At 34.0% G+C, this 10,237-nt stretch overlaps 1 protein-coding gene across 9 annotated transcripts; it reads right to left on the reverse strand.

Moving 5' to 3' along the window:
• Window positions 1–518: 518 nt before the first annotated feature.
• Window positions 519–8,855, reverse strand: LOC123209107 (autophagy-related protein 18h-like). Of its 9 annotated transcripts, none has more exons than XR_006500950.1 (11): window positions 8,395–8,855; window positions 6,785–7,243; window positions 6,019–6,459; window positions 5,456–5,704; window positions 4,540–5,340; window positions 4,284–4,459; window positions 3,637–3,767; window positions 2,993–3,544; window positions 2,236–2,419; window positions 1,875–1,989; window positions 519–1,589 (listed from the first exon to the last, which is right to left on the reverse strand). XR_006500950.1 is itself a non-coding variant. In XM_044626855.1 (9 exons), the coding sequence occupies exons 1-9, from the start codon at window positions 8,584–8,586 to the stop codon at window positions 2,415–2,417; spliced, it is 3,006 nt and encodes a 1,001-aa protein (XP_044482790.1). In that variant the 5' UTR covers window positions 8,587–8,855; the 3' UTR covers window positions 2,088–2,414. The 9 variants fall into 9 exon arrangements, 2 of the variants coding, with proteins under 2 accessions (XP_044482790.1, XP_044482792.1); XR_006500947.1 differs by having other exon boundaries at window positions 1,871–1,989; XR_006500948.1 differs by having other exon boundaries at window positions 1,853–1,989.
• Window positions 8,856–10,237: the final 1,382 nt, after the last annotated feature.

The following is a 10,237-nucleotide window of genomic DNA, read 5'->3' on the forward strand; positions in this document are numbered from 1 at the left end:
CCTCTACTTCGACTATTAATAAGTTAGGGTTTTTTTCTAATGTGAGTTACGATGAATTATTTAAATAAATATTAAAAGTAATGTTAAAAATAATTATATATAATTAATCATTAAACACATGATCAAGCTTATATTAACATAAATAATGAACTTATCCAATGGCACACACATAAATAAATTGAAAAGGTGTTGGGTGAAGTATTAGCAATCACAAAATTAATATTTCTTATATAAAAACCCAAACATGATGTAACCAGATGGCATCAACCGCGGTTCATCCTGAACCGAAAGCCAGAGCCAGTTTTGGAGTAAGTAATTTCAATAAACTGATGTGATAAAAATTATTGTTTTTGGTCCCAGAAAGAAGCTTTGAAAATTTTCTTTTTCCACAAGTATTTGGCTTGATTTGAACAAATCCGTCCTAGATTTGATACATATATCATATCATGAGTGATGGCAAAGAAAATATGAAGAAATTGATGTGATTTTGTGTTGAAAACAGAGATAAGGGTAGTGGGTATGGAAATTCTTGTTAATTTTGAATTTGGTACTTCAATCTGACCGCAATCTATTGTAAATTGTGATGTTGTCGTTTTCAGAAATAGGCAAAAGCCCAAATTCTATAATGACATTTTTGAAAGGAGGCCCCGCGTGAAATTAAAGACAGACGCTCTTGTAACAAAAGCTATGCATTATAATCAAATCAAAACATCATTGAAGAAATCCAACCAATCAAACCATCAAAAAAGGGACTAGGTGAACTAATTGAGGTGCTGATGTTGTTTGGGGCTGAAAAATGTAGCAACTCACATTAGATAGATGGATTAGATTCGAACTTATTCGAATCCAAACAAAACTCAGTTCAAACTCATAGTGGTGATGACATTGACAGAATAATTATCACAAAGTGTTGAAAAAGAAGACAAAATCTTAAAAAATGAAAAAAAAAAAAGAATTATTAAAGAAGAAGAAAAGTTATTAAAAAAAATGAAAACTTATTGTACAAAATGAATCTGTCAATAATTTTTCGATAACTTGTTAGATTCAAACTTAAACTAAAGCTATCTCAACTCAACTTTAACTTGTTCAAACTAAGAAATCAAGCCAACTTTATTCAGATCTAGCCCTAGTCATAGATAAGATATTGACACTAGATAACATTACCAAATAAGTTAGTCATTTGTGTAGTCAACAAGCACCGACCCTTGACAAAATAAGGGTTGTGAATGATAATTGATAAAATGCAATGAATGAAAACCAAAACAACCGAATCACAACCAGACAAAGCATAAGCGAAAGCGAAGTATATACAAAGGGGGGGCAGTGTTTTCAGGCCATGAGGTAGCTTAATTCTGTAGTGGGAGCATAATTTCTACGCGGACAACAGTCTCCTATGGAGGTTAAAGGGACCACTCTGGGTGCCTCTCTATCTCTACCTCTACATTTTGATATGAAGGCATCTAAGTGGGGGCCAAAACACAGCACATTTCAAGCCATTAATGTAGCTGCTATTCCAATGCCATGGCATGCCACAAGAATACAAAGTTATAGGATGTCTGGGTATCCAATGTTTTTATTAATGAACACACCTGTATAAATGTTCCTATCAGAACCCACCACAAGAATGTGAATGGACAAATAACGTGCAATTAAATGATCTGGCCCATCAATAATACAAAGTTATATAGCTATATAGCTAGGTAGATATGTAGCCAACGATAAGCTGAGAAACTTTAATTGCCTCTTTTGATTTTACCTTTCGGAGTAAAGATTATATATTCCCTATCATCATATGACAAAGTAAATTTCTATGATTCAAAATGTAACAATGTCTTCCGCAACATTGAAATACCTTCAGAATAAAATTTACCTACGATGAGGAGAAGATGCTCCAGAGTCCCCCAGGCATAAAACCATAACAGCAGGAAGTTCTGATAATAGTTGAAAGAATATAACTCTATCTACAGCTTAATTTTGTGAGCTCACCTGCTTCAAAAAGAGGTGCAAAATTAATAGCACGCTACAAAAAGAGGTGAAGAATTGGTAGTTCCATTTATCTTACAGAAACCTGATATGACAACAGGATCTAATTTGAACAATAACAAGATGAAGATATCTTGCATTCTTAATTTATTTCTTTGGTTCTTTTTTGAAGAATGATTAATGCTACACAGAACAGAAAAAACCTGTCCACACAATCCAATTGTAATAAGAATATGAATGTACATAATTTACAATAGAATTAGAAAGTGAAAACCAGGCATCCCGTCTTGTATCATTCAGTCAGTGGCAGATCCATTGTTGTAGGCAATAACTCGAAATTATATCAATTAGTATCTCACCCTCCGTAAGGCCAACCTTTGACCAACCTTTCCACATATATTTTAATCATGACGACACAAAGAAGGTATAAATCAACCTGCAGCAAAAATTAGCACCACCACGAGGATCAGCATTTCATAAGATTTTGAAAACATGTGGTATATGAAGATGCAACTCATCAGTTTCAGCATGATTAAATAAATGAAACAAGCACCAAAGAGCGTATTATGTACTAAAAGTATTACCAACTTAAAAGCAACATACTTCCTCTTTAGAAGAACAAATTTTGTAATATATATATATATATGTATGTATGTATGTATATGTGTATGTATGTATGTATGTATTTATAGTGAGTACTAATTGAGTACCAATGATGATGTATCACTATGTGATTGAATGATTTTAAATTAAAAATAAAATAACACTCAATTATATGGTAAAACATCATCATTAATATCAAAATTGGTACTCATTATAAGTACATATAACATTAATCTTTAGTAAATATTCATTTTTTGGGTTATAAACTATTCAATCATGCACTTTGAGGAGCTACAAAATCTCGACCTATCAAATTCAATGATAGTTCAGAACTTATAATACTGATTGTCCTAAATCACAAATACTACATAAATAACAATAAGCAAAACAATTTTCAAATTCCTACCTTCTTCTGAGAAGGCAAAAACACCTCCAAGCATGTCATCAGTATCACAATCGTCCTCAGATTTATCATTGTCACAGTCTTCTTCAAATTTCTCTTTATCACAAGGACTGTTGCTGCTGTCAACATCAGTGATAATTCCAACTAATTCACGACATTCACTTGAGGCTGAGGCTTTACAGGGTTCTTCAAAAAAGTATTCAAAATCCAGTGACGCTTTTACTAGGCTGTCCTCTATAGTGTTAGTACTCAATTTGAAATGATTAGAACTTATGTTTACAATTTTACCAGTCCCATTACTGGTTGATGACTGAACTTCTTTTGCTATGGCTCCTCCAGCAGAATGTGAGCCACTTGTTAAAGATGATACAATATTCGAAAACTTGCTATCCTCTATTGCAGAACCATTGACAGCAGATTGTTTCAACAAAACTGAAGCATTTTCTTTGTTGAGCAAGATTTGATCTACTGTATGTGATGCTAAATTAAACCTGCCTCTTTCTGTAGCAAAATTTTCATTCTCATTTACAGATGGATAAGTAATCTTTGATGATCCTGACAGAAATGCCACAGAGGAAATGAGTTACACTATTTTAAAAGCATCATGGAATATCTCTATCTCTATCTATTTTTCAAATAAGTCATACCAACATCTGAGTTTTCAACCAAGCGAGGTGACATTGACTTTGATTGTGAAATATCACTTTCTTCAAAATAGTTCTCTTTAGCTTCATAAGATTTTGAAGATGAAACTGTTGATCTTCCTCTGAATATGCCCCTACAAAAAATGAAGTAAATTGATATGGTAAGAATAGCATAAGATTCATATACATAACCCTGCAAAGCTGGGCACCTTCTCATAGTGGTAAAATTGTAAAATGTAAACATAGGTTCAAATAATATCAAATTGAAAAACTTAAGGTACCGTATCATACTATTTATTAAAATGCACATGGGATGAAAGAAACAGGTACTGCTTGCAGACTTTCACACTTGTTAGGCAACTTAAAATTAATTATTACCAAAGAATCAGTTACAGGTTTTTAAAATAATACGATATCTGATCATATTTTCACAATCTACAACCTAGGATGTCTTGATCTCACATACAAATCTATAGACCGTCACCATAATAGTAAAACTCCTGGTGACCGTTCACTTAAGTTTGAAGCATAAATTTTTTACCCTCACACTCATGGGTGCCCAAAGTTAAAGGAGACTTCTGGTTGTCTTACAGTTATAAGCATAATACAAAGCAAATTTAGTGTTGGATGCAAAAATAGCATGACATTACCTCTCAATCCAGTCAGATTGAATCCTGTGAAAATGGTCGAACACAGGCAATAAATCCTTCCGCCTAATCTCAACATAATGAACAGGTATTTTCTCAACTTCAATCTCTCCACCAGTTTGTTCTTTAGTGGAATTTTGCTCATCAGTGTCCAAAGGATTCATTGTATAGAAATGTATCTAAAAGTGAATGAACAACATGAACAAAGCTAAAACACAGTAACAAATAGGAACATCTCACAAATCTATATAATAAATACCTTAGAATTTTGGCAGATAAGTATCCGTCCGGAGCTCATCTGTACCTCTGCATTGGAGATATGTAAGTGAGATCGGTCATGGAGTTTTACATTCTCCTTATGCCCATTATCATTATCTTCACAATCAGAGGTATCCATAGTCATCTCTGAAACTTCATTCTGATCAACAGTAATTCCAGAAATGCACTCCTCTCTTTCAGGCCAATCTGTTCTTCGACACACATCCCACCCTTGAACAGGTTCAACTTTAACTCCTAATTCCTCATCATGTATCTCTGCAGAATAACTATGTCCTGTTCTCAGAGAGGTTTCACTTGTCTCTCCTCCAGAAGATGATAGTAACTTATACTGAACAACATTACCAGAAGGAGTGTAAACCAATAGGTGCTCCAAAACATTGACTTTTAAGTGAGCAGGTTGCAAATCCTGAGACACAGAACTATGAAAGACAGCAGCTACTGCACCAGATGGAATGGAGGCCCTCCCTGCTGCAGAAGATGCAGCATTGCTAACTGTATTAAGCCAGCCCGAATTATTAATTTTTATTCTACTGACCACAGAGAGTGTAACAGGTGCTGGCGGTGGTGAAGGAAACAAGTGTTGATTTGTCATGAAAGATGGACCAGACCACCACGGTAGAGAAAGGACTGGTGTGAGAGAAGGCCCATCTAAATTAGAATTTTGTATTTGAAGCACGGTCTCACCTCCAAAAGGGGCAAGAACAAAAATGTGGCAAGTTCCCCTGGAAGTAACAATGGCAATCCACTGGCTATAATTACTAAAACAAATATCTTGTATCACCTGTACAGCAAACACAAGCACAAAGAATTCTATTAACATTATGCACAGTAAGCATAAGTCTATATTAATATTCAAAAGATAACAAGCTTGGGAGAAAGAGGGAACAAGAACATACAGCTGATGTCATGCCACGATGGAGCTTGTAAAGGTGCACATGAGAAGAACTCCAATCATAGTTTTGAGAGACTGTGGATGTTCGATGTTTTGAGAAGGGCAAGATCCGGAAAACATTTATATTATTTCCATGTATTGATGCAGTCACCAATAAAGTCCCGCTAGGATCAAAACATAAAGCAGAAATTGGACTGGTATGGGCCCGAAACTGTGATATGACAGCTCTGGAAACAAAATCTTTCACAACAACCTGCAAAAAGGTCAAACAAATAAGAGATAGAAAATAATTAACTCATGCATAGACGTTAATTGCTTAACAGATAAAAAAACCCCACAATCCCTCTGCTTTTCAGTATATCTAGATATTACTGATTAATATTAAGCATCTCAGGAGATCCTACTCCATGTCATCTGACCCACAAGATATGATATTGTATACACAAGACAACATGTAAACAAATATATGAATAATGAACTTTCAAATTTCTTGTGGACATAATGAGAGACAGTAACATTTTAAGAATAACATATATAATGTTTGTTCTGAGGTTGTCAAAGACTGACCATCCCAGCAATATCAGTTTCGGCCAAATGAGAGGCACCACATGAAACTTTCCAGCTTGAATTGGAAGATAAAGGAGGACTAGAACCATCAGGGACAATATCCTGATAGTATCTAGACAAAGTTTTATAGCCCATGTCACCCAAATTTATCAAACCTGCAGCTAACTGCTTACTTGATTCCATAGCATACCAAGCCACCAGACTTCCATTGCTGGGTGAAGTTGATGGACTCACACCCGGAGGAGTAAGACTTTGTGGGCTCAAGCGGTCTGTATTTGGGAGCAATGGGTTGTTAGAGGCATAAGCTAACCATCGGGGACCCACAGCCATTGGACCATATCCAATATTAACCCCAAGCACTCCTTGGCCTCCCAACTGAGGGGCAGGATAAGTGAGGACACTAAACTTATTTTCAAGAGTGAGAGCGTCAAAGCAATATATCTGCAATAAAATATATACATATATATTAGCCAGGTTTACATTGTTTGACTTCATATGGAAACTTTTATCAATCGAAATTTATAATATATATATGTTATGGCAACATATATCCCCTCCAAGGAATGACTTTATTAAACCTACAACTATCAAATTGAATATTCAAGTTGTCTAAAAATCAGGTGAGCATTCTACACCTACATCTATTAAAGGATAAAAGTCAATCATAGCTGTCAATTTTTATGTAAAATATGTTAGGAAAGTGATCTGGTACACAAAGTAAACTGCAAGATACTTCTGCAAAAGATTAACAAAAGCTAATTCTTACTTGAGAGGCAAGACCCACAGCCACTATTCGAGGACTGCATTTAATCATATAAACAGTTGACCGGAATCTCAAAACATGCACATAGTTGTGAGATCTTAGTGAGTAAAATCGAACAGCTCTGGGAGCAGTGGCAAGGTTTCCTGTCTGAGGCTCATCATAACCATCTTTTACCAGCCCATCTCTCCCTGTAGGTAAACCTGAACTGCTCTTTGATTCATCACATGCCACAACTAGGAGTAAAGGATGGGAATTTCTATATCCTTCATGGTGCTCAGACTTTGCAGGGAGGGGTTGCATCTGTAAATAAATAACTGGATCATCCCGCCTTGAAACAAGTTCTCTGACATTAGAGGCCTCTTCAATGTTAAGAACTTGAAAACCATTGGAGTATCCAAGTAAAAGAACACGTTTGAAGGAAGATGGACTTAGCTCTAGTCTGTCGAATGAAGACCACAGTACCTGTTTGACCAAAAAAAAAAATTCAAATGATGCTAGTACAAATAAGGTAACAAGGATGCAGCCTAAATGCAAACCATAGTAACTGTGTACCCATCATTGATTACAAATGAGAAAAGGTGCCCTGAGACAAAAAGGAGAAGTTAAATTTAAATTTCTAGTGAACAGAATGTTAGAAACTAGTGCAACTGAAAGCCCAATATCCAATAATTGATTGTTGCATCTCCTCTCTATTAAAGCACAGAGTGCACCTTGTTTACTGAAGAACCTATTGTCATATTGCTAAATATCATTCTCACTTGGTCAAATTCTTGTTCAAGTAGGAGAATCCTCAGTCAAAATCAAACAACAATCCCCCATTCTATCCTTTCATTTGATAAGTAATAAAGAACTTCTTCATGGAAGCTTCAGTTTAAACAAACTAAAAGATTGAGTTTCTTTCAACTAATATATATTCACAGAATCAACCTTTGATAATCCATCTTTTTAACTCATAAATCGTCCACCAAAAGACAATGACCATCTCCATATTCTTCCAAATTGTATTACTATTTAGCCTATCAAAAAATCTGGAAACTGAGATGAATATAAACAGCAAAGTTCTTCATCTAGTATGTCTGAATCAGACATCAATCTGAATAACTCCAACAGAGAAGCCTTAACAAAATAAAAATAGTGAGCTTTCAACATGCAAAAGTGAGATCCCTAACCTTTACACCTATCAATCAATATTAATTCACCAATAGCAAGCTGGACTTTACCATCAGCTACCAATCTAATTAGTGTTGAGATAAGCATAAATTATCTCAGAATATCAACTCCAACTCCAATGCAACCACTTTAGGAAGCTTTTTCAACCACCATAACAAGTCAAATAGGTAATCAACTTATTTGCATTGAAAACACTTCACTTCATTGCTTGATTCAAACGACTAGCAAGTTCTGAGCCATCACTTTCAGAAAATCTTATCTAACTGTAAAACTCTCAACTCAGTGCCCAAAAAGAGTCAGATAAATTGTTTAACACTAGTATTGTCATCTTTTCATCATTCTTAAATATCACAACCGATAACTAATAATCTAATTAATTATTTGTTGTCAGGCTTATTAACTAAAACAAGACAAAACTAAAACTGAAATATAACTGATTGAACCTGGTCCTTATTCTCACGAAAATCGCCGGAAATGGAAGCGGCAACAGAGGCGCCAGCTGACCTGACACTGGAAGAAGCGGTTTTAATACAAGATGAAATGAATTTCAACGAACTCGGAATCAATTTGCCGTTCTTATGATTTATAATATTATGATTTCCGTTGCTATTAATGTTATTGTGATTGCTCTTCATAGTCAACGCACAATAGTCAAAGAATTGACTGGCCACCGGAGCGTCACCGGCGAGTCAACCAGGCGATCATAAATCGTCGCTCACGAGAATTTCAAAAGTTTCCGCGAGAAATAGAATCGGTGGTTGTGGTGGTGGTAGCGGTGGTTGAGTTTAAATTTTGAAAAAAAAAAAAAAAAGGGGAAATGAAATAAAATGGAGTGGTTTTTTGACGTTGAACGGAGACGGTTTTGTTTGTTTGTACTTGCCCGTGTGTGATGGTTTTGCGCTATGTCTTTAGACTGCAAGTAAGCCTTGTAAAATATCAAAGGGCTCTCTTCACCTTTCTCTTATTTCATTTTAGGGCTAAAGATCGGTTTGAATTTAGATCAATTTACCATTATACCCTTTAAACGCTTGAGGTTAGTTGCACCACTCTTTTCACAATAAGCTTCAAGAACTCCCTTCCAACCGTATCCATCGACAACAAGATATATAAAGTCAATGCATGTGTTTGTCACGTGTTTTATAATTAGCACGTTGTGTATATTTTGTTGCGACGAGAAATCTTATTTGATAGAGTCTAACTATCCATTTGGTAAAAAGTTCGATTATAATATTTTAAAAAAAATTAATAAAATATGATAAATATTTATATATATTTAGACAAAAATTGATTAACAAGTGTATAAATTCTTAAACCATCAAAACATATTTTAGATTGTAAAATTCTGAAATAAAATTATAATAAATTTTTTGTTAAAAACAAACAACATTTTGACTACAAACTATATTTGAGGTATTAGATTATGAAGTGATACAAAGCCAATAATTTAAGAAGATTACCCTAACAATTCATTGCTTAAATTAAATTTCACTTACAATAAACAACAATTCAAATACTTTAAAAAAATTATCTTATCCCTATAACTATAAATGAGAGTCAAAATTATCTCAGGGGCAAGAAGGTCTTTTAAGTGAAAGTCAATTTGGGAAGATCTGTGATAAAGGAAAAAATGAAGGACGAGAATAAAATAATGGTAAAGAAGCGAAACATTGATTACGTTACGACAAGGGCCGAGAATATCTCAAACAATATACCAAAGCCTGTCACCGCAATGCTCAATTCAACGATTTAATAAATAAATAAATAAATAAAATATTCCGTTTATGAATTTGATTTGATAGCTTTACGTATCTTCTTCATTTTCTATTCTACCCACCTTCCACGTTCTTCTATATGTTTTTTAATATGAGTAGATTAGATTGGATAGAATTTGAGCAAGTTCATCTATCAATCTCTCATAAAGGATTCCATTCCTCCCTAAATAAAAAAGAAATTTTCTTATATATATAGAAAAAACAAAATGAGAATAAATATATTTTTGACAAATCTTTTCACAAATCATCCATTCTTCAATTTATTTGTAGTTTGTAGGAAGAAAAGAGTAAAAAAATTTTTGTTACGAATAGGAAACGTGATTCTTTGTCATCTAAGTATTGTCTTTTTCTTTGATAAATAATTAATTAAAAAGTTTTTAAAGGATGACAGAAGTTCAAACTGTAAATTTTTTTTCTAAAAATTTTAATATTTTATCAATTTTATTAACTTTTCTTTCAATTCATTATTTGTCTTCCTTACATATAATAATTTGAATCAATTCTAATTCAAAAA

This window comes from Mangifera indica, chromosome 2 (assembly GCF_011075055.1).
Source record: "Mangifera indica cultivar Alphonso chromosome 2, CATAS_Mindica_2.1, whole genome shotgun sequence".
NCBI lineage: Eukaryota > Viridiplantae > Streptophyta > Magnoliopsida > Sapindales > Anacardiaceae > Mangifera > Mangifera indica.

Coding starts and splice junctions, on each gene's coding strand:
- LOC123209107 (XM_044626855.1), bottom strand. CDS start 8,586: ATGAAGAGCAATCACAATAACATTAATAGCAACGGAAATCATAATATT. Junction 5,705..6,018: donor AAACTGATATTGCTGGGATG/GTCAGTCTTTGA, acceptor ACCTTTTTGCAG/GTTGTTGTGAAAGATTTTGT. Junction 3,545..3,636: donor GGTTGAAAACTCAGATGTTG/GTATGACTTATT, acceptor CATTTCTGTCAG/GATCATCAAAGATTACTTAT.